Raw genomic sequence first — 23,969 nt, 5'->3', positions numbered from 1 at the left:
AAGATCCCAAATGAGTTTGAGAAAAATTTTAACAAGTAGATTGAAGTATGTAATAAGGGCTTTCCAAAGAGACCATTAGCATAAAATTTCATCACTTAGGAGATATGATTTTGTGAAGAAGGCTCCATAACACTTGAATTCAAGCCATGAACATGAGAAAGTTACGAAGCAAAACCATTTCAAATGAAAGATTCCTTTCTTTCAACTCCTATAATTTGTTCAAGACACAAAATTCAGAAGATTACACTTGCTTTTGAGCTATAATCCAAGTGTTCTATGCATTATCCAAATGATCATTCCATTTATGGCACAAAGTTAACACTTCCATTTTGAAAAAGAAGCTTTAATCACAAAGTCCACTCTCCTTGAGCTTCCAACTTGTTTTTTATGCATACGCTCAACCTAAAGTTCATACCAAACATGTTTAAAGTATTCAACCACTCCAAGCATGCTTGTACTATGCATTGGAACCATGTTTACAAGATAACTTCACCATGAATCAAAGTTGGCTAACTTGAACATGTGATCTCCTTTTGATCTGATTTCTTCACCCACAAACCCTAATTTTGGCCTATAAATAGAGGGCATTGCTCATTGCATCAAACACACCAGAATTCTCCAAGTCACCCCTCACTTGAGATTCTCATTTTTTGCCATTTGCATTTTTAGAGCCATTTTGAGTTAGAGAAGTTTTGAGTGTAAAGTAACCTTCCAAATAGTCTCTATACACTTCATTAAAGCTATAGAAACCCTCATTTGAGACTTGTAACCACTTAAATACCAAGTTCCATTTTTACATACTCCACTTGCACTTAGAATCGAGTTAAGCTATACAATCCATTTTAATCCAAACCAATCATTCAAATACCTCATATATCACTTATAGAAGCTATCCAAATCCTTAGATAGAATCTGTAACACTTCTATCATCATCCACCATTGTTTCTTGACTGAGTTGCAAGAGCTATCAGGTTTGGAGTTCCATAAGGTTTAAGTTCATTCCAAGCATTCAGTTAGCATCCTTGAGGCATAAGGAAGCTATTTGGATCATCACAACACCTCTGCAACACCTCTAATAAGGAGTTCAATCTCCCACTTCAGAGGTAAATTTCTAATCTTTGAACTCATAGATAGAGGTATTGTTTTCAACAAAACTTGACACCAATCTGTTCAACACAATGTAGGGATTAAAAGCCCTCTGATCATGGTCATTTACTCATTGTAGATACCATTTAATTTCATTTCTAAAAAATGTTAGGGTTAGCTGTTTTGTTCAAATTCTTGTTATTCTTTAGGCTTTAATTAAAACGAGTTACATGGTTGGATTCCTGATGAAATTTTGATGAACTTCTATGTTTATATTTTTGTAAATGGATGAGAAATGAGGGAGTTGAATTTTTAGCCAGGGTTGTATTATTGTTGTTCAACTAAGAAGATGAAGGCCATGGCGCCATCTCTTCATTTTCAAAAATAAGTTCATTTTATTTTCATTGCAACGTGTTTCTTAAACGACTACATCGTTTAGTTGGGTTGGTTGTGTGTGTGTTTGAGAAGCATGTGTATAAGGGTGTGGGTTCGAACCACCCTTTTGACACTTTTATTTTCTGTTTTGTTTTAAAACCAATCACCAATTAATTTCCCTTTTATTAAACAGAGCATGTTTTGTTATCACTTATGGTGCGTTGGCTAGGTGGTAATGTTTTGAACCTGTGACTTAAGGGGCATGAGTTCAAACCTATTGGCAATAAAACCTATTTTTAATCACTAGTTTCTTTTACCTTTTTAACCGAGTTGAAATTTTTATTTAAGATAGTAAATTAAATCAATTTTACTCCAAACTTTGCACACTCTTCATTTGTGTTATCTATTTTACTAATATAAATTAAAAAATCCAAAAAAATTATTTATTTTATCATTTAAAAGTTAAATAAAAAACAAGTCTTTTATATGTTAAAAAATCCAAAAAAAATCATTTCCTTTTATTAATTTCACTAAGTAAACCCTTGTATATTTTTGTGTGAATTATTTTAGGGCTAGGTTGAAGTATCCTTGAGGTTACCATGTACCCTTAGACCAATCCTCCTTTAGAGTTTGGTATTTCAATCATTTATAATCAATTAGGTTTAGGTGTGGCTCTAAAACCCTAATTTTCTAAAACCCTAATTTGAATATTTGATCTTTAGCTTCGCCATGTTAATATAACTTGTTGCTTTGATCATTATATTTGTTTATGTACATATACTTGTTGATTTTTATCTTTGTACACGTGTACTTTATTCATTGTATATATATATATATATATATATATATATATATATATATATATATATATATATATATATATATATATATACACTTTGTTTACTAACCATATGCATGAGATATTTATCCATCCATCATCCATCATATTCATTTATACATGAAATAGTCCAAAGGTACAAACATCCTTTTACCTATTATCATTTGAGTTTATACATTGATTTCTTTGTTGTACTCACTTATTTACTTTTGTGGCACATGTTATCACACACACACATGCACACACACTTGAGGTATCCATGATTTGATTGCTTAAGTTGTTGTTGAAATATCCAAAGGAATGAGAATGGTATTGACTAAAATTGTCAAGATACTCAATCTCTCTTCCAATCTCTTTAATCTTTGCACCCCACTCGTTTTTGAAAATGGTTTTGTATTGTTAAAGCTCAACCTTTTTAAAATTAACCCTTGGTTTTGTATTGTTAAAGCTCAACAAACTTCTTTTAAACTCTAGCCTTGTATTGTTAAAGTTTGGCTCTTTTATTAAAACTTGTTAAGTATTGTTAAAGCTTAACATTTTAAAAAACCGTTGAGTATTGTTAAAGCTCAACACCCAAAAATATATTGGCCACTTTGCTCCTTTATTTTACTTTTAAGAGGAACTACAAAAGATATGACTTCCCTATTGCACTTAAGGGGTATGTAGGCCTAAAATGCGATATCTTATTGAGCTCACTTTTAAAACCTTCTTTTCCCATCCCCCCACTCTATTTAAACAAAACCTATAAACACAAAAACAATTTTAATAACAACAACAATAATAATAATATTTTCAAAAAGGTTCCTATGGGTTTTATTTTATTAGTTTTGATTTTAAAAATTTCTTTGGGTTTTATTCGCTCTTTCTCCCATTTCCTTTGAAAACAATAAAATGCGATGGCGACTCTGTTTAAAATATATAAGCTAAGTTAATTCAATGGCTTTAGTCTCACAAATTTCATCTCTACAGAAAAGTGGCGACCCTGCTGGGGATACTCATTTGTTCCTAAGAAGGGTTGATCCTATCTTTGTTTATATTGTTATTATTACTGTATATACTATTATTATGAACTTCCTATGTGAATACTTGTTACTTTTTGTGGGTTGTATTGGGAAAGGGCTTGATCCCCCCTTGTGGTGAGATAAATCCTAACCCAGATTTGAGTGCAACTTATGATAGGAGACTGGTATAGTCATTTTGATCTAGAGGGAGTAATCCCAAAGAAGTCAATTTGAGATCCATCGCTCAGTGGAGGCCTCTTTGGAAGTAACTTTGTTGACTAAGTTAATTGTAAAAACATCGTTGCGTTTAACTAGGTTGTAGAAGCTAGGGACCTAGAAACACCTTAACCAATCTTGGCCATTAGGAAGTAGCGTGGAAACTGTATTTGGATTTAATTCTAGAATGGTTGTTACACAATACTACACTCGGATGAGGATCTCTTGGAATATTATTCAAATAAGCAAGTGAAGACCTTTGACTCCATGCTCATGACGTTAAACCCTTAAACCCCATGTTTTTACTATGTTTAAATTCATGCATCCATGCATTTTAAAACCAAAATATCTTTCAAGGAATTAAAAGAAACCATTTTTGTTAACATTATAGGAATGGAAGTTGAAAGAAGAAAAACCAAGAAATATACTTTCAAGAGTTTAAAGGTAGAAGAGTTAAGAAAGCTAGGATCCTTGATTGTTGATCAAGATAAGTTCTGTAGCAAGTATAGAAGGTTGTTGTATCTCCTCAAGACAAATATGAAGGAAGGAATTCTCTCCACATTGATTCAATTCTATGATCCATTGTATCATTGTTTCATCTTCCCTGATTATCAACTATTATCAACCTTGGAAGAGTATTCAAGCATCATAGGGTTACCCATTACTGGAAGGATTCCCTTTATTGGTTTGGAAGGATATCCCAAGTCTCATGACATTGCAAAGTTTACCCACTTAAGAAAGGATGAGATTGAGAATAATATGGTTACCAAAGGAGGATTACCTGGAGTACCTGCTCAGTTTTTGATAGAGAGAGCTCTCTCTTTGTCACAAGAAAGAAAGGAAGATGACTTTGAAGCTATATTTTCCCTGTTGGTTTATGGATTTTTCTTGTTCTCAAATATTAATAACTTTGCTGATATGAATGCCATCAAGATCTTTATGAAGGGAAACCTTGTTCCTACCTTGCTAGAGAACACTTATTACTCCATCTATTTGAGAAATTCCTATGGAAAGGGAATGATTACTTGTTGTACTCCTTTGTTGTACAAGTGGTACATCTCTCATTTGCCAAATACTAATGATTTTTGGGATCTCAAAGAAGGATAAAGATGGTCACAAAAGATTATGACTCTCACCAACACTGATATTGATTGGACTGATAACTACTTTTGTAGGATGAAAACTTTGGATATCTGTGGTGATTTCCCTAATGTGCCCCTTCTTGGTACAAAAGGAGGAATCAGTTATAGCCCTGTGTTAGCTCATCGTCAAATTGGGTTTCCTATGGACAAAAGACCAAGGAATATCTTATTAGATGGATTTTTCCTCGAGGAGGGTGTTGAAAACAATGAGTCTAGAGAAAGGGTTGCTAACGCTTGGCATCCAAGTCATAGGAAGGAAATCAAAGATTGGAAGACCAAAGGGGATCTCTCACCTAAGATTTGAAGAATGGACTAGTTCAAGAACTATTGAACTCAGGATGCCTTATCTTCCTGAGACGCCTCCACTTCCTATTAAAAAGCCTATTGCACCTGTTGTTCCTCCTCTAACAATGGAAGATCTCCAAGAAGCTCTGAAGAAGATGACAAAATCAAGAGACTATTGAAAGAACAAGTTTGCGTATTCAGAGGGTGAGAAAGGAATAATGGAAGACCTCTTTGATGAGCAAATGAAAGAGAAAGAAGACTTACTTTTCCTCTAAGGTAGATGGCTTATGGAAAAGAATGTCACCATTGCTAAGTATGCAAGAGGAAAGAAAAGGAAGCAAGAAGAAGAAGCACCCACTCCTGAAGCAAATGCATGGAAGAGTATCATTGAGAAACTTGAAAAGGTTAAGCTGAAGGAGAAGAAGAAGATTCTAGATGACATGAATACTTCACACTGAGCTCTTATGATTACTTTAGGGTTTCACTAACTTTCTTTGTTATTTCTATCTTGTAACTCTTGAAAGTATTTTGTATCTTGGACGTTCCTTGTCCCTTTGTAAAAATCTTGAAAGAAATGGTACTTCAATGTCCTTGATGACCCTCGATGACCCTTATTTGTACCAAGGATGCTTTGTCCATTTTTGTTAATGAATGAAATTTCTTCTTCAAGTTACCTTATAGTGTTTACATTTACAAGTTCTTAAATAAATCCTTGAAAGATATTTTGAGATACTTTGACAATTAAAAATAAAATTAAAAATTCTTTTGCATTGCATGCATAATATCACATTCACATTCACTCTTGAGTCAGAGTCTCATTCCTCCCTCCTTCTCTCCTCAGAAAGTCAAACTGACGCACCGATATAATACTCGCGCCACGTCGAAGAATGGAAGATGGTATAGTTGATGAACAAGAATGGAAAGACGAAGTTGTTGTCTTGCGCTCTGGTATTGAAAGATTGACATCTATGGTTCAAGACCTGGTGGCTGCTCAGAATCAGCCATCAACTCAAGCTCAAGCTAATGTGACCTCTAAAGTCGACACTCTTCAGATTCCTGCAATTTCGGTATTAAATCCTAAGACTTCTAGGCCATATGGAATATAGATGGATTTTCAATTGGTTGGACAACTAATTCCTACTCAACAAACTGCAATTTCTCAAGCTATTATAGTGCTTGTTCAATATACTCGAACTCCATCCGTGGGTGTACAACTGTGATTGATGATCTTCAGAGATTGATGGATAGAGGAATTACCAGTATGACAAGAAGAATAAGAAGAAGCAAAGAAACTGACTCTGTTAATATGGTACATGGATGCCCTAGGAGATATAAAGTCTAGGATATCCGTTTGATCAGAGAACCATTAGTTCAAGTTCACATTAACCTGTACAAGTTGGCTTTCTTTCAATATGATCATGCTGCCTGTATAATCTGTTATGAGAATCCCCGTGGGTGTCGTCAGGTCAGAAGAGAAATTCAGAAGATGTTGGACGAGAGGACTTTCCACATTACTTATGAAAAGGCTTAAGGTAATGACGTTAATGTAGTAACTGCTGAATTCAAAGTCCCTGAAGTTGTAGAGGTATCTTATGATAGTCAGAATGCTGCAATTATTCCTCTCACAATTCAAATGCCAAAGCCATTTACTTACAATTCTAGTACTACTATTCCTTGGAAATATGGTTCTACAATCATAAATGGGAAAGAAGAAGTTAAGCCTGGTCCTGAACCAAGTGTTGTGAACATTGCTGAAGTGAGTCGTATGACTCGAAGTGGTAGTTTGTTTGTACAAGTTCCTCCTCAGAAAGAGAGACCAAGAAATAATCTGTTTGTACAAGTTCCTCCTCAGAAAAAAATGCCTTGGAGAGACCTTGGCAAGGAACCTGTGGCCGTAGGTCCTGATTCTGAGACTAAAGAAGATGATGCAGAAGAGTTCCTCAATCTAATCAAGAAAAGCTACTACAAGGTGGTTGACCAACTCCTTCAGACACAATCAAAGATATCTCTGTTGGCTTTACTAGTACACTCCAAAGCTCACCAGAATGCACTAATGAAGATCTTGAAACAAGCCTACATTGAGCAAGATGCAACCCTCGAACAATTTGACAACATCATTTCCAATATCACCGTCAACAATGTGTTAGGCTTTAGTAAAGAAGAACTTCCCCTAGAAGGTATAGAGAACAATCATGCCTTGCACATATCCATGAAATATGGAGAAGACACCCTGACAAATGTGCTAATTGATAGTTCATCCTTGAATGTTATGCCCAGAAGCACCTTGGAAAGATTTTCCTACCAAGGGGCACCTATAAGGTTGAACGGAATTGTTGTGAAAGCTTTCGATGGTTCCAAGCGCACTGTCATCAGAGAAATTGATCTACCCATCCGCATCGGACCTCATGATTTTGAAATTACATTTCAGATAATGGATATCTATCCCGCTTACAGTTGTTTATTAGGAAGGCCATGGATGCATAATGCTGGAGTTGTCACCTCCACTCTTCACAAAATGTTGAAATTTGCTGTGAATGACAAGCTGACAACTCTCTACGGCGAGCAAACTATGGTTTTCAGTCAACTGTCCTCTATTCCAAACATCGAAGAAATCAAGACTCTGTTCCAAGCATTGGAAATTGTCAATCAAGTGCACGAAAAGAAAGCTGGCGCATCTATTTCATCCTAGAAAGATGCCCAAGAAGTGGTTGCCCAAGGATCATATGAAGGTTGGGGAGAAACCATTGAGCTTCCCACCAACAAGAATAAAAGTGGTTTAGGATTCATGCTTCAGAAGTCAAAGGGGAAAGAACCAGAATCTGCAAGCTACAACAAATCTTTGCACAAGACCTTTCAAAGTGCTGGCTACAACAATCCAGAAGATCAAGACACAATTTCTATCATCGAAGACGCTCCAAAATGTTCAAGCTTTGTGACGCGTGATTAGGCTAGCTCCAACTAGACCTCTGTCAACATCTCTTCTGTTGTTCACGAGTTTAAGTAATCTTCTGTTTTTAAAAAAAATCCTTTCGCTCTGCCCAAGGCAAAAGAGTGTTGTGTCTGGCTGTTTAAATAATTCCTTTTGTTCTGCCCAAGACAAAAGTGAACTTGTGTAGGGCTTTATTTCAAATCGTTAATGAAAAGAGCAATTTTTGCTTCCGTTTTATTTATCGTTTACCTTTTTCAAAAAATGGTAACACATAAAAAACCCAATAAAAAACAATCAAAAATAGTTTTTCAAAATTTGCACATACGCTCGTGCATTTCTTTTATCTATTTATAAAAAACAAAAAGCATGTGTTGATTATCTCTTGATAAAACTATTGAAAATAATGATCCTAGGCCCTCTCTCAATTTTGAATACCCTGTGTACGAAGCTGGGGAAGCAAGTAGTGAAGGAATCCTTGAAGAGATCACACGTCTACTTGAGCACGAGAAAAAGATCATTGAGCCGCACAAACATATGCAATTAAGATTATCATAGAAAATCGACGTTTAAAATTTTTATATTTAATTAAATTTAATTAAAAAACTTTAACTTTTGTCGTATATATGATTATAAAGTGATAAACGTGCATGCAAAAAACATGAAAGGATGAAAAAAATTGAAGAATTGTGTTTGAATTTTTAGAGATTAAATTTGTTATAGATTAGCTACAAATTTAGTTACGGATTTACTTTCATTTTTAAATTCAAGTAGTATTTTGATCTTAGCTATGTATCATGTCATGTCAACATATTTGTCACGCAGATATTGTCACATATACGTCCAATCACTAGAAATCTTCTATATAGCGCCACGTCAATTTCTATTAACTAACATTAATAAGAGAAAGAAAAATTGTGAGTGAAAAATATTAGAAAGACAAAATTTTAAAAAAAGTTTTTTGAAAATTTATAAATGAATGTTAGTATATTTAAAAGGATTAGAGATCCATTATTTATTAAGATATTGAATTCATTATTTATTAGTATTTTATTTTATTTTCAAACTAGTACTTTACCCCGTGCGATGCACGTGTTTAGACGGGATTTTGGTTTAAAGTTGGCGCCTAAACATGTATTCTGTTTTAATATATTAAAGATGCCCAGAAGCACCTTGGAAAGATTTTCCTACCAATGGGCACCTATAAGGTTGAACGGAATTGTTGTGAAAGCTTTCGATGGTTCCAAGCGCACTGTCATCAGAGAAATTGATCTACCCATCCGCATCGGACCTCATGATTTTGAAATTACATTTCAGATAATGGATATCTATCCCGCTTACAGTTGTTTATTAGGAAGGCCATGGATGCATAATGCTGGAGTTGTCACCTCCACTCTTCACAAAATGTTGAAATTTGCTGTGAATGACAAGCTGACAACTCTCTACGGCGAGCAAACTATGGTTTTCAGTCAACTGTCCTCTATTCCAAACATCGAAGAAATCAAGACTCTGTTCCAAGCATTGGAAATTGTCAATCAAGTGCACGAAAAGAAAGCTGGCGCATCTATTTCATCCTAGAAAGATGCCCAAGAAGTGGTTGCCCAAGGATCATATGAAGGTTGGGGAGAAACCATTGAGCTTCCCACCAACAAGAATAAAAGTGGTTTAGGATTCATGCTTCAGAAGTCAAAGGGGAAAGAACCAGAATCTGCAAGCTACAACAAATCTTTGCACAAGACCTTTCAAAGTGCTGGCTACAACAATCCAGAAGATCAAGACACAATTTCTATCATCGAAGACGCTCCAAAATGTTCAAGCTTTGTGACGCGTGATTAGGCTAGCTCCAACTAGACCTCTGTCAACATCTCTTCTGTTGTTCACGAGTTTAAGTAATCTTCTGTTTTTAAAAAAAATCCTTTCGCTCTGCCCAAGGCAAAAGAGTGTTGTGTCTGGCTGTTTAAATAATTCCTTTTGTTCTGCCCAAGACAAAAGTGAACTTGTGTAGGGCTTTATTTCAAATCGTTAATGAAAAGAGCAATTTTTGCTTCCGTTTTATTTATCGTTTACCTTTTTCAAAAAATGGTAACACATAAAAAACCCAATAAAAAACAATCAAAAATAGTTTTTCAAAATTTGCACATACGCTCGTGCATTTCTTTTATCTATTTATAAAAAACAAAAAGCATGTGTTGATTATCTCTTGATAAAACTATTGAAAATAATGATCCTAGGCCCTCTCTCAATTTTGAATACCCTGTGTACGAAGCTGGGGAAGCAAGTAGTGAAGGAATCCTTGAAGAGATCACACGTCTACTTGAGCACGAGAAAAAGATCATTGAGCCGCACAAACATATGCAATTAAGATTATCATAGAAAATCGACGTTTAAAATTTTTATATTTAATTAAATTTAATTAAAAAACTTTAACTTTTGTCGTATATATGATTATAAAGTGATAAACGTGCATGCAAAAAACATGAAAGGATGAAAAAAATTGAAGAATTGTGTTTGAATTTTTAGAGATTAAATTTGTTATAGATTAGCTACAAATTTAGTTACGGATTTACTTTCATTTTTAAATTCAAGTAGTATTTTGATCTTAGCTATGTATCATGTCATGTCAACATATTTGTCACGCAGATATTGTCACATATACGTCCAATCACTAGAAATCTTCTATATAGCGCCACGTCAATTTCTATTAACTAACATTAATAAGAGAAAGAAAAATTGTGAGTGAAAAATATTAGAAAGACAAAATTTTAAAAAAAGTTTTTTGAAAATTTATAAATGAATGTTAGTATATTTAAAAGGATTAGAGATCCATTATTTATTAAGATATTGAATTCATTATTTATTAGTATTTTATTTTATTTTCAAACTAGTACTTTACCCCGTGCGATGCACGTGTTTAGACGGGATTTTGGTTTAAAGTTGGCGCCTAAACATGTATTCTGTTTTAATATATTAAAGATGCCCAGAAGCACCTTGGAAAGATTTTCCTACCAATGGGCACCTATAAGGTTGAACGGAATTGTTGTGAAAGCTTTCGATGGTTCCAAGCGCACTGTCATCAGAGAAATTGATCTACCCATCCGCATCGGACCTCATGATTTTGAAATTACATTTCAGATAATGGATATTTATCCCGCTTACAGTTGTTTATTAGGAAGGCCATGGATGCATAATGCTGGAGTTGTCACCTCCACTCTTCACAAAATGTTGAAATTTGCTGTGAATGACAAGCTGACAACTCTCTACGGCGAGCAAACTATGGTTTTCAGTCAACTGTCCTCTATTCCAAACATCGAAGAAATCAAGACTCTGTTCCAAGCATTGGAAATTGTCAATCAAGTGCACGAAAAGAAAGCTGGCGCATCTATTTCATCCTAGAAAGATGCCCAAGAAGTGGTTGCCCAAGGATCATATGAAGGTTGGGGAGAAACCATTGAGCTTCCCACCAACAAGAATAAAAGTGGTTTAGGATTCATGCTTCAGAAGTCAAAGGGGAAAGAACCAGAATCTGCAAGCTACAACAAATCTTTGCACAAGACCTTTCAAAGTGCTGGCTACAACAATCCAGAAGATCAAGACACAATTTCTATCATCGAAGACGCTCCAAAATGTTCAAGCTTTGTGACGCGTGATTAGGCTAGCTCCAACTAGACCTCTGTCAACATCTCTTCTGTTGTTCACGAGTTTAAGTAATCTTCTGTTTTTAAAAAAAATCCTTTCGCTCTGCCCAAGGCAAAAGAGTGTTGTGTCTGGCTGTTTAAATAATTCCTTTTGTTCTGCCCAAGACAAAAGTGAACTTGTGTAGGGCTTTATTTCAAATCGTTAATGAAAAGAGCAATTTTTGCTTCCGTTTTATTTATCGTTTACCTTTTTCAAAAAATGGTAACACATAAAAAACCCAATAAAAAACAATCAAAAATAGTTTTTCAAAATTTGCACATACGCTCGTGCATTTCTTTTATCTATTTATAAAAAACAAAAAGCATGTGTTGATTATCTCTTGATAAAACTATTGAAAATAATGATCCTAGGCCCTCTCTCAATTTTGAATACCCTGTGTACGAAGCTGGGGAAGCAAGTAGTGAAGGAATCCTTGAAGAGATCACACGTCTACTTGAGCACGAGAAAAAGATCATTGAGCCGCACAAACATATGCAATTAAGATTATCATAGAAAATCGACGTTTAAAATTTTTATATTTAATTAAATTTAATTAAAAAACTTTAACTTTTGTCGTATATATGATTATAAAGTGATAAACGTGCATGCAAAAAACATGAAAGGATGAAAAAAATTGAAGAATTGTGTTTGAATTTTTAGAGATTAAATTTGTTATAGATTAGCTACAAATTTAGTTACGGATTTACTTTCATTTTTAAATTCAAGTAGTATTTTGATCTTAGCTATGTATCATGTCATGTCAACATATTTGTCACGTAGATATTGTCACATATACGTCCAATCACTAGAAATCTTCTATATAGCGCCACGTCAATTTCTATTAACTAACATTAATAAGAGAAAAAAAAATTGTGAGTGAAAAATATTAGAAAGACAAAATTTTAAAAAAAGTTTTTTGAAAATTTATAAATGAATGTTAGTATATTTAAAAGGATTAGAGATCCATTATTTATTAAGATATTGAATTCATTATTTATTAGTATTTTACTTTATTTTCAAACTAGTACTTTACCCGTGCGATGCACGTGTTTAGACGGGATTTTGGTTTAAAGTTGGCGCCTAAACATGTATTCTGTTTTAATATATTAAAGATTACCCCGTGCGATGGACGTGTTTAGACGGGATTTTGGTTTAAAGTTGGCGCCTAAACATGTATTCTGTTTTAATATATTAAAGATGTATCATGTCATGTCAACATATTTGTCACGTAGATATTGTCACATATACGTCCAATCACTAGAAATCTTCTATATAGCGCCACGTCAATTTCTATTAACTAACATTAATAAGAGAAAAAAAAATTGTGAGTGAAAAATATTAGAAAGACAAAATTTTAAAAAAAGTTTTTTGAAAATTTATAAATGAATGTTAGTATATTTAAAAGGATTAGAGATCCATTATTTATTAAGATATTGAATTCATTATTTATTAGTATTTTACTTTATTTTCAAACTAGTACTTTACCCGTGCGATGCACGTGTTTAGACGGGATTTTGGTTTAAAGTTGGCGCCTAAACATGTATTCTGTTTTAATATATTAAAGATTACCCCGTGCGATGGACGTGTTTAGACGGGATTTTGGTTTAAAGTTGGCGCCTAAACATGTATTCTGTTTTAATATATTAAAGATTGCTTCCAATATTTTCCAATCAAATTGCTACCAAATTGATTAGCGTGTTTAATTAGCTATGAATTATTTTGTTGGGTTACAAATTGGCTGTGGATTTACTACAATACTATCTTTTATTTTTATCTCATTCCGCTTTTGCGTGACTCCACCACCCTGAACGAGAAGCCTTCGCTTTCGCTATCGAGTTCTCAGGTCTTCACTCGCAGATTTTGAAGCTTCGTGAAAGCTGTGAACTTTTATTCCGAGTTTTTGATCTGGTACCGTCTCTGTTTTTAACATTTTTCTTTACTTCTTCAAATTTCATGTGTAACAGTTTTCCCCCTTTATGAAACTCTTTGAATCATAGTAAAATGTGGATCTCTGACTATTACTCCACGGGTTTATATTTGATTACTGGTTAGAAATTACATTTTTTACTAAACCAGCTTGTTTTTGGGTTAGGGTTAGGGTTCATGTGGCTTAATGGAGGGATATCCTTCCCCATTTTTTACTAAACCAGCTTGTTTTAGGGTTAGGATTAGGGTTCATGAAGATAAAAGAATTAAAAGGAGAGAGAAAAAAATTGGACTTTGATTCTTCGTGAAATTCAAAACTACAATGTATAAGTAGCTTGCTGAACTAAGAATCGAGTTAAAAAAAAGTGCAAATTATGCAAAATCTTTTAACCACAAGGATATCTGAACAACTCTTGTGGGCCTAATGTGTTCTTCTGGAGCCATTTTGCAAGTTGGGCTACTATCATAGATATTTCAAGCCATGGATGTGTTATTGAGTCTGTTAGCTTTTAAGAACCTGTGTGAGTGTGACCAACCATGGATGCACATTGATGTTGTAGTTTGGTAAGATTTCTTCCCATGCGGTAGCTAGTTGTGGTTTGGATGCACATTAGTTGTGGATACACGAACCAACTAGTAGCTAGTTTTTATTTCATAGTAGTAAAAAACTGGTTTGTTGCAAATGGCGACATAACAAGTTAATAAGCGACGGGCCTGCAAATTCTAGTATAAAGGAGAATAGACAAAATAAGAACTAATATGCTATTATTGAAGTGATATTAGAAATATCATATTTTTTGGTCTCATTGGTTTGACCCAGTTAGCATAGTTAATATAGAGGAGAGATATGCGTTACTTGATGTTGAGGCCAACTCAATGCTTCACTTAAATGAGTTTTTTGTATTAGCTATAGAGGCTCAACAAGTATATTAATGTTAGAGATAGCCACAGGGAATGGGTAAAGTTACTGGAGAATGATGAGCAGCTTGCGATGTAGCTGAGAGCTTCAATGATGAACAAGATGAATTGTATGAGAAGGATACTAATGGTTACTACCAAGATAACGAATCCTTCGGAACCCACAATGTCTTTGTAGCATATGTAGAAGATTTTTAAGTCGATACAATTGCCCAAATGAAAGAAGTGGACATAATAAATGAGACATAGGAAAATTATATGATTCAGATTCAAATAGTAGTTTGTAACTTTGCTTCTTGAAATTATACATGCAATTTAAGTGTTTTTGTTCTTACTTCCATTTTTATTTCTTCATTTTTTTTATCAAATTCATTTTACTCTGGAAAATGAGCATCATTCAACACTAATGATTTTCCAACATATAGTCAGAAAATAAGTCCAAGTTGCTTCTAGATATCATAACATGCCAATCCGAGGTAAAAGAACTAAACGTGCTCCAAGGAGAGACCACGGTGATCCACCACAACCTTCCACTTCCCTAGGTATTCACTTTAATAATTGTTTGGTTTGATATAACAAACATTCACAAGTTTGTGAACTCTTGTCTCTGCATTTGTAGAAGTTCATTATGCATGTCATTCTTATAGCATTACCGGTGGCTTCAAACAAATTTTCTCAACTTTGTGAACTCCTGTCTTTGCAGCCAGCATGTAGATCTCACTATTTCTTGTTATACAGGTGTCAAGAATGATAAGAACAAAATTCAAAAGAAAGAACCAGTAAAAGGGTTTAATGCATTGAATAATAAGCAGAAATCTGCTCCTTTCAATTCTGAACAGAATGATGAAGACAACGGTTACAATGATGGTACAGACAGAGAGATGCAACTCATCATGGAGGAAATTTATAAACGACTATTACTCAAGCAGCAGGCAGCTGTCGCAAATAAGGCGAAAAAATGTATTGAAGCTACTTTTGGACTTTCCAATGATGTGAGGCCATCAATTGGAGGATCACATGTAGAAACTGATAGGCAAAAAGTTATATCTGTAGAGGGCATCTCTAACTCGTAAGTCGCTTGCTGTTTTTCTTCTCTGTTTTATCATTTCTGGTTTGATTTACCAAGAAGTAAAAAAAGGACTTCTAGAGTTCTTGTCGTGCATTTGTTGAAGCTGTAGTTTGTATATGTTGATATATTTTGTAATTTACTCATAAAAATAAGACCAAGTTGTATATGAATATTTTAACATTGAAATCAGAGGTAAACGAATTACTCGTAGTCAAGGGAGAGGTCGTAGTGGTCTACCAGGTCCTTCTCAATATTGCATTAATCCACCCCCACAACCAGTACATACTTCGGTTTCCCCAGGTATTTAATTTTAAGTGTTAATGAACTTTTTCGTCCCTTTAAATATTTCAAATTTCGTTTTTAGTCCCTCCAAAATTTTCCTTCAAGAAATCGTCCCTTCAAAAATTTTCTTCCGAACTATTGGTCCCTAAAGTCAAATTTCGTAGCTAATCGGTGGCTAAAGTCGTAGCTAATCTCTAGCAAATGTGACGTTAGGGACCAATAGTTTAGACGAAAATTTTTGAAAGGACGATTTCTTAAAGGAAAATTTTGGAGGGACTAAAAACGAAATCTGCAATATTTAGAAGGACCAAAAAGTTCATTAACCCTAATTTTAATAAATGCTTGCATATGGTGCTTGTTGCATATGAAGCATATTGATTGATCTCCCTATTTCTTGTTCCACAGGTGTCAAGAATGGCAAGAATATAACTCAAAACAAAAGCCAGGAAAAAGGGGTCAATACATTAAATAATAAGCTGAAATCTACTGCTTTTAATCCTGAAAAGAATGATGAACACTGCGACAATAATGATGGTGAAGATGAAGAATTGCAACACATTATAGAGAAAATTTGCCAATCACAATCACATGAGCAGCAAGCAACTGATGCAAATAATGTGGAAAATTATATTGGATCCAGTTTTGGACTTTCCAACAATGCGAGGTCACCAAACATGGGATATAATGTAGAAACTGTTACAAGAGTTAAATCCGTAGAGGGCATCTCAAACACGTAAGTCACTTGCTGTTTTTCATATATGTTTGATTATTTATGGTTTGGTATACCAAGAAATAAAAAAATAAAAAAAGGCAAATGCTGACAAGTGCTGTAGCAATATATGTGAAGGAATAAAAAATTGTTGGAAATGGTGTATTCAATTCATTAAAATTTAAAATACTGTTCTTTTCAAGACATTATTCCTATATTTGGTTCCTTAACATGTGCCGCGATGATCCTTGTTAGCAAGACCCTAAAAAAGTGAAGAACATGTAATCATCTTACTATGCATTCGTAGAAATTGTAGTTTTTATATATAGATATATTTTGCAATGTACTTAAAAATAAGATCAAGTTGTATATAAACTATCTTTAACATGAAAATCAGAGGTAGAGGAGTTAGACGTGGTCCAGGGAAAGATCGTAGTGATTCACGAAGGCCTTCTAAATCGTGCATTGATCCACCAGCACAACCAGCACATACATCGATTATTCCAGGTATTTAATTTTATAAATGCTTGCCAATGGTGCTTGTTGCATGTAGTAATTGCATATGATGCATATTGGTTGATCTCCTATTTCTTGCTCTACAGGTGTCAAAAATGACAATAGAATTCAAAAGAAAGGGAGGGGTAAGAAGGTTAATACATTAAATAATAAGCAGAAATCTACTGTTTTTAATTCTGAACAAAATGATGAACATTATGACAATAACAACGGGGAAGATGAAGATTTGGAACTCGTCCCTGAGGAAAGTATTCAACCCCGAGTACACATGCAGCAAGCAACTAATGCAAATAATGTGGAAAGGTATATTGGATCCGACTTAGGACTTTCCAACAGTGTTAGGTTGTCAAGCGTGGGATATCATGTAGAAAATGATACAAGAAAAGTTATATCTGTTGAAGGCATCTCTAATCCGTAAGTCAAATTCAGTGGTCACTTTCCGCTTTTCATTTATGTTTGATCATTTATGGTTTGGTTTGCCAAGAAATTAAATAAAAAGGCAAATGCTAACAAGTGCTTTAGAGGCACATGTTAAGGAATAATAAAATTGAAATATTGTCTTGAAAATGGTGTATTCAATTCCTTAAAAGTTAAAATATTTTTCTTTTCAAGACAATATCATTTGGCTCCTCAACACGTACCCTTATGACACTAGTCAGCAAGACCCAAAAAAAAACATGTGTTCTTGTCATGCATTTGTAGAAACTGTAGTTTTTATGTAGTGATATTTATAAAAATAAGATCAAGTTGTATATTAATGTGAAATTCAGAGGTAGAGGAATTAGCTGTGGTCAGGGGAGAGGTTGTAGTGATCCGTCAGGGCCTTCTCAATCGTGCATTGATCCTCCACCAGCAGATAATTCAGTTTTCCCAGGTATTTCACTTCCCATATGGTGCTTTGATGCATGTTGTGATAGCATATGATGCATATGTGTGGATTCTTTCTTGCTCTACAGGCTTCCAGAATGTCTATAACAAAATTCAAAGGAAAGGACTGGTTAAGGGGGTTGATGCATTAAACAATAAGCAGAAAGCTACTGCTTTTAGTTCTGAACATATTGATGAATACTTTGATGATAGTGATGGTGAAGATGAAGAGATGCAACTCCTCATGGAGAAAATCTATCAACGGCAATTACGCAAGCGCCAAGCAGCTATTGTAAATAATGTGAAAAAATCTATTGGAGCCAGTTTTGGACTTTCCAACGATATGAGGCCTTCAAGTGGAGGATCCCATATAGATGCTGATAGGAGGAAGGTCGCGTCTGTAGATGGCATCTCTAACCTGTAAGTCATTTCTCATTCTTTGTTTGATCATTTTTATGGTTTGATTTACCAAGAAATAAATAAACAAAGCACATACAGTGCTTGCCATGCATTTGTAGAAGCGATAGCATGTATTTATTGATATATTTCGTAATATATTCATAAAAATAAAATCAAGTTGCTTATAAATATTTTTAACATGACAATCAGAGTTAGAGGAAATAAACGTAGTCGAGGGATAGGTCGTAGTGATCCACCAGGGCCTTCTCAATCATGCATTGATCTGCCACCAGCAACACATACTTCGGTTTCCCAAGGTATTTTCCTTTACAAAATGCTTGCATATGGTGTTTGTTGCATGCTGTAATGGTATACCATGATGTGCATGTGTTTCTTCATGTTTGTGTTGCAATCTGGCCAATAACTTAGAGAAAAGCTGTTATATTAAGACAGTGGAACATGTAATCAAATAAATTTCCCCGGTTTTCTCCTTTATTTCCATTTTATCATAACAGCTCATAAACTTAGAATTGCATAGCGGTAATTTTCCATTGCTCTAATGATGTAATGGTATTCTTTATTATTATGAAACTGCAAGGTGCCGCAGCTGACTATAGCAGCTGGCAGAACGCTCACACCACAATCTATGGCATGGGTGATACTTCCGCCACAATGGGTGAGTTTAGCTTATCCTTTCATTTTTTTTAAATAGTTTGCTACTCACAATATATATATATGTCAAAGCGTGGTATGAGTTATGAGACAGGGGAGGTCTCCATCATTTCATTTATAGTAATTCTTTTATGGCATTTGCTTTTTAACAGCTGATATTGTTCTTCAGGTATGAAGAATGACAAGAACAAAATGCAAAAGGAAGGACTGGTTAAGGCGCTTGACGCATTAAACAATAAGCAGAAATTTACTGCTGTTAGTTCCGGAGAGAAAGATGATTATTCTGATTACGATGATGGTGAATATGAAGAGATGCAGCTCATGGGGGAGAAAATTATTGAACAACAATCACTCAGACAAATAGCTGACACAAATAATGTGAAACAATATAATAGAGGCAATTCCGAAGTTTCCAACCATGGGAGCATGGGCAGTGCTTCTTCAGAATCTGTCCCAAACTCTACTGATCTACCAGCTAAAGGCCCAACTTCACTGCCTTTGAGAAGATCATGTGTAGAAACTAATAGAAGAGAAGTTATATCTATCGAGGACAACCCAAACCCGTAAGTGTCTTGGCTCTTTCTGTTTCTTGTGCTTTAATCTCAAAATTTAAACTGTATCATGAAGGCTGAAACTGTATCATAAGGGTCATTGATAGACTCACAAAATGGAACCATTGAGGAATGAGGATTACCCTTGGAGAACTTTATTCCAATTATTTGATCAAATCTTATGACCAAAATCTACTTGTAGATATGTGATAATGACAAGATATATTTATTTTTAAAGTTTATGGGGGGGTCATTACATCAATTTCTTTTATTTAGAGCATTTAGACCAAAATCATTTTTATTGTACTGAAGTATTAGCTCAAAACCATATACTTGCTCTAATCGTGCCATCTCAAATTGTGTCTTAAATGTTTGCAATTGTGTGCTCAAGCCATTTTACAACACTTGCTTGCTTGTTTGAGATCTATTACCAACAACAATGTTTAGGTACATTTGATTAGAGCTTAAACTAGTGTATTAAGCACTAAAATATTTGTATTGTTGGAATGATTTTTATAGCTGATTTTGAATTGAAGAGATCTGACTTTTTATTTTTCTTATCTGTCCTCTTTGACTTGAGAGTTTGATTAAATGTAAGTGAAATGTTTGTATTTTCACTATTTTGACTGATGTGATACTGCCTGACCACTGACCAGTGCTAATCGCCTTGTTGTACTAATCCGAGTGTTTACAGTGAAATGTTGTCGGCCAGTGTTAGTATTAAAAAATATATCCAGTGTTGCCAATTGCGGAAAATAGCTTTTTTTTCAAATTTTAATACACTAATGTTGTAGCGCTACTATTGCCGCTTTATGGCAACTCTGAACATACGCTGTAGCGGCATAGCTGCTATTTAACAAGACTGAATATACCAATATAATCTCTAAAATTACTCACTTCAATTATCATTATGGTTTGTTACCTCTTTCACATAGTAGTTGGAATAAGTTGGTGATAAATTGTATGACATGATGATTGCTATAAACTAAGGTAGATATAGTCATGAATAGAATGAGCACTTCCTCCATGATGGAAATGGATGACATCCACACCATCATGTATGGCAACTCGACATCAAATGAATCATGTCCATGTCCAAATATACACTTGGTGACAAGTAGACTTTGTCAATTGCCAACCTAGCTGATGGCACAACTCCAATGAGAACCATGTCATATTAGTGGCATCATGCCATGTCTAATTTGCCAGACCAATTTTTTAAGAGTTTAAATCCCACTTGCAGGAGGAGGTTTGTTCCCCAAAGTGTTACCCGCTATATTATATCTAACGTGATCGTGCGGATGCCTATTCCAGCTGCAAAATGGAGAGAATATCCCATTGAAATGAAGGATGAGTTATTTAAGGACTTCATGGTAAGTCGTTATATTATTTTGGCATAATTTTTTTATCTAATAGATAAATTTATTTATATAATATTATATCGGTGCAGGATAAATATAAGTTTGCCTCAGATTCAGAACGCAGTATTGCAAGAATGGTGTGGGAAAGAACATGCCTGGACCGCTATCCTGATCATTTAAAAAATGCAAGAAAAGTGGCCTTACGGCAAGTGAACTCAACAAACTTGGCCGATACTAAGGACCATGGGCCCAAAGGGCTGAAGCCAGAAGTATGGAATGGTTTAGTCGATATTTGGTTGAAACCAGAGTGGATGAAGAAGTCTGATGCTAATCGATGTAATAGGGCTTCCAAACCTGATTCAGTCTTGCACACTGGAGGCTCGATAAGCTTTACTGAACATAAGAAGAGGCTGGTAAATATATATATGATTTTCATATAAAACTATACTGACATGCATTATATTCTGGGCTTACACCTTTTGTCCACCGAAAAAAACGTATTATATTCTAATTCCATAAGTTGTTAATTATAGGAGGAAGAGTTGAAGCAAGGAGTTTCATATAGAGATGTTTACGCTCATGTTCATAAAAGGAAAGATGGGGAATATGTCTCTCGACGTTCGGAGAAATTTATTGTAAGTTACTTTAAGATTGGCAAAAGTATCTGTTTTATATGGATATAGATTCTACATAGTTATTTCTCTATGTGGTAAAATTATTCTTGATTTGTTGTTTTAGGAGTTATATGACACCGTAATGTTGGAAAAATATGGAGAAGACTCGTCCAATCATCCAGTGTTTGATTCAAAAGTGTGGGCAGAGGTGTCAGGTATGGATAAGAAGAAGAGGCGAGCTTATGAAGGTCGTAGCTACGATGTTGACACTCCTGGACCTATGCCTATCTCGTATCCACAGGACATTGGTCCTTCGCGCATTGCAGCTCCAACAGAAGAATATATTAAGGAAGCTGTAAATACAGCCATGGCTTCTTTTGTGCAAACCCAATTGGCACCTATGTTGCAGCCCATCCTGTCTATGATCGGTGGTTCCATAAGAGAAGCATTATCGCAAGGTAGAGTAGCTGACAGAGACGGTGAGGATGAATGATGATGATTTTGTGGTTGAGGTAGATACATTAGTCCAACTTGGTATCTTTTGTTGCTTTTGCTCATGTTTTGTGGCTGCCGCAGTTTTGGTTTTGGCTAGTTTGGGAAGAACAGTCAACTGCTTCTACAGGGCCTGTGGACATTGATTTTACATATAAATTTATTAGCAGCTACCAAATTGACCTATTATTTATATGCTTGTGTGAAATGCAAAAGTTGGATTCAATTCATTTTGATAGTTTTGTTAATAATTTATAGTTAGTATCATTTCAGGTGAAAAATTTTCTAGATGAAATATAACAAAAAGTTAATGACAAATTAGCTACAAAATTACTATGATAAATCTTGACAATGCTATTAAAATCAAGTTTTAATACTTTGCTACCTATTAGATACAAATCATCTAGATATGAATTACTTTGCTGATCATTTCATCTTGTGGCTACATTGTAACTAATTTGTAGCTTTTTTGGTTGTTGCTAGATATAAAAGTTTTAGGAACACTTTTTTAACACTTATTTTTTTAATGAATGAAATTCATATGGGTTTCATGCAATGGTAATCGGTTCCACACAAAGTAGCGAGAATCATAAATTCCACCAAATAATAAAAAATGAGTGTTGAGAGTTGAAAAGAGAATGTTCTTTCTTAACATTTCTTTCTTAGATGTTGATTTTGAGTTTGCTACCAAAGTTGTAGCTAGTCTCAAATTTCTTTTTTGTGAATAACCAACGCTTTGAGATAGATGAAATGTTGTCAAATTTGAGTTTTACACCAAATTGTTTTACCTAAGTTAAATTGAACTGTAAATTTGTATATTATATACATGATTTATATACTTATTTAATAATATAAAGTAGACTAATAATATATAACTTTATCTTAATTGTAAAACAATAATAGTATATCAAATTAACATGATTAAGTATCATCTTCATAAACTTATATAAAAAATCATAAAACCACAAAAGAATAGTTTCATAAATATTTAAATTTGGATAAAATCGTTTTTGATTTCATATATCTTACTACATGCTAATCACGTAAAATCGGTTTTAGTTTTGGTTTAATCCACATTCAATTTTATAAACGATTTAACTCAAAACATATACCAAAAGATCAAACGATTTTACGAATTTAACGTGGGATGTCTTCTATTAAATTTGCATCATATTTGTGTTTATTGTTTTCTATGCTTGTCATGATTTTGTATAGCTATTTGCAAGGGTGATCCCGGGCAAAGGTGTCTATACTCTACCTCTTCTTATGGTAAAACATTCTAGAAAATGAACACCTCTAATTTTTTACTTTTTTTTAGACAAAAGAAACTTTATTGATTAAACAAATTTTTTATATGATGGTAACCGAGTTGGGCACATATGTGTAGTCTAGAATGCATCACCATTTGGAGGGTAACCGAGTTGGGCACATATGTGTAGTCTAGAATGCATCAGCATTTGTATAATTAGGGGTCTTAGGATTATTGGATAACATATCTCAACAAAATGTAGGCGGTTGTCCTGGTCACCTACGAGAGGTGGAGGTGGTGGTGGTGGATTGGACGAATCCCTGGTAGCTGAAGGCGAACATCAAATGTTGTGGCAGGTGGTATGACCATAGGGTATGACACATTGTGGAACCACTCCAAGTATCCATCCTTGCACTGCCCATGCTCCTGAATCTCAATAGGCGTATCAATGATCTCACGGGGGAGTTGATGATGTGACTCTGAAACCATCGATCAATGCCACCAGTTGGAGCCTCTGGGATCAGACGTGGGATGTGTTGTATATAACCATACTGGTGTAGACACCTCTCAAGAAAGTGTCTAGCCACATGGCTCTCCCATTTGACATACCCTGAATATAAAGTAGATACCTCAAAAGGACGATGAGGGCGGTGAACTGTATACGGTGTCCAGACGATATCATTCAAGGTCAGAGCATCCAGCCTCCGCTTGTACTCTATTAACCCTCATGGAATGGTTTGTATGGCCTTCCACCTTTTCGCACATGGGCCAGTAGCCGCATCACGTTGGATCTTCTGCTC

The 23,969-nt window shown here is 34.6% G+C and overlaps 2 protein-coding genes across 5 annotated transcripts; both read left to right on the top strand.

The window, feature by feature from the left end:
* The first annotated feature begins 3,909 nt into the window (after positions 1 to 3,909).
* LOC131649335 (uncharacterized) lies at positions 3,910 to 4,623 on the top strand. The gene has a single exon (XM_058919099.1). It carries the CDS (start codon positions 3,910 to 3,912, stop codon positions 4,621 to 4,623), a length of 714 nt encoding a protein of 237 aa, XP_058775082.1.
* Positions 4,624 to 13,247: 8,624 nt separating this feature from the next.
* LOC131651374 (uncharacterized) lies at positions 13,248 to 22,156 on the top strand. Of its 4 annotated transcripts, none has more exons than XM_058921041.1 (16): positions 13,248 to 13,452; positions 14,818 to 14,930; positions 15,127 to 15,457; positions 15,648 to 15,757; positions 16,145 to 16,472; positions 16,846 to 16,955; positions 17,051 to 17,378; positions 17,735 to 17,838; positions 17,921 to 18,251; positions 18,441 to 18,547; positions 18,829 to 18,906; positions 19,072 to 19,465; positions 20,697 to 20,826; positions 20,904 to 21,227; positions 21,348 to 21,449; positions 21,553 to 22,156. In XM_058921041.1, the coding sequence occupies exons 2-16, from the start codon at positions 14,852 to 14,854 to the stop codon at positions 21,919 to 21,921; spliced, it is 3,225 nt and encodes a 1,074-aa protein (XP_058777024.1). In that variant the 5' UTR covers positions 13,248 to 13,452; positions 14,818 to 14,851; the 3' UTR covers positions 21,922 to 22,156. The 4 variants fall into 4 exon arrangements, with proteins under 4 accessions (XP_058777024.1, XP_058777025.1, XP_058777022.1 ...); XM_058921042.1 differs by having other exon boundaries at positions 14,814 to 14,930; positions 18,838 to 18,906; XM_058921039.1 differs by having other exon boundaries at positions 14,814 to 14,930.
* Positions 22,157 to 23,969: the final 1,813 nt, after the last annotated feature.

This window comes from Vicia villosa, linkage group LG2 (genome assembly GCF_029867415.1).
Source record: "Vicia villosa cultivar HV-30 ecotype Madison, WI linkage group LG2, Vvil1.0, whole genome shotgun sequence".
Lineage (NCBI taxonomy): Eukaryota > Viridiplantae > Streptophyta > Magnoliopsida > Fabales > Fabaceae > Vicia > Vicia villosa.
This window is presented reverse-complemented; position numbering and strand designations above follow the sequence as displayed.

Bases quoted from the DNA above. Each gene is read 5' to 3' on its own strand.
- LOC131649335 (XM_058919099.1), top strand. From the start codon at position 3,910: ATGGAAGTTGAAAGAAGAAAAACCAAGAAATATACTTTCAAGAGTTTA.
- LOC131651374 (XM_058921041.1), top strand. From the start codon at position 14,852: ATGCCAATCCGAGGTAAAAGAACTAAACGTGCTCCAAGGAGAGACCAC. The intron at 20,827-20,903 runs GTAAGTCGTTAT...ATATCGGTGCAG, and splicing joins AGTTATTTAAGGACTTCATG to GATAAATATAAGTTTGCCTC. The intron at 21,228-21,347 runs GTAAATATATAT...TGTTAATTATAG, and splicing joins CTGAACATAAGAAGAGGCTG to GAGGAAGAGTTGAAGCAAGG.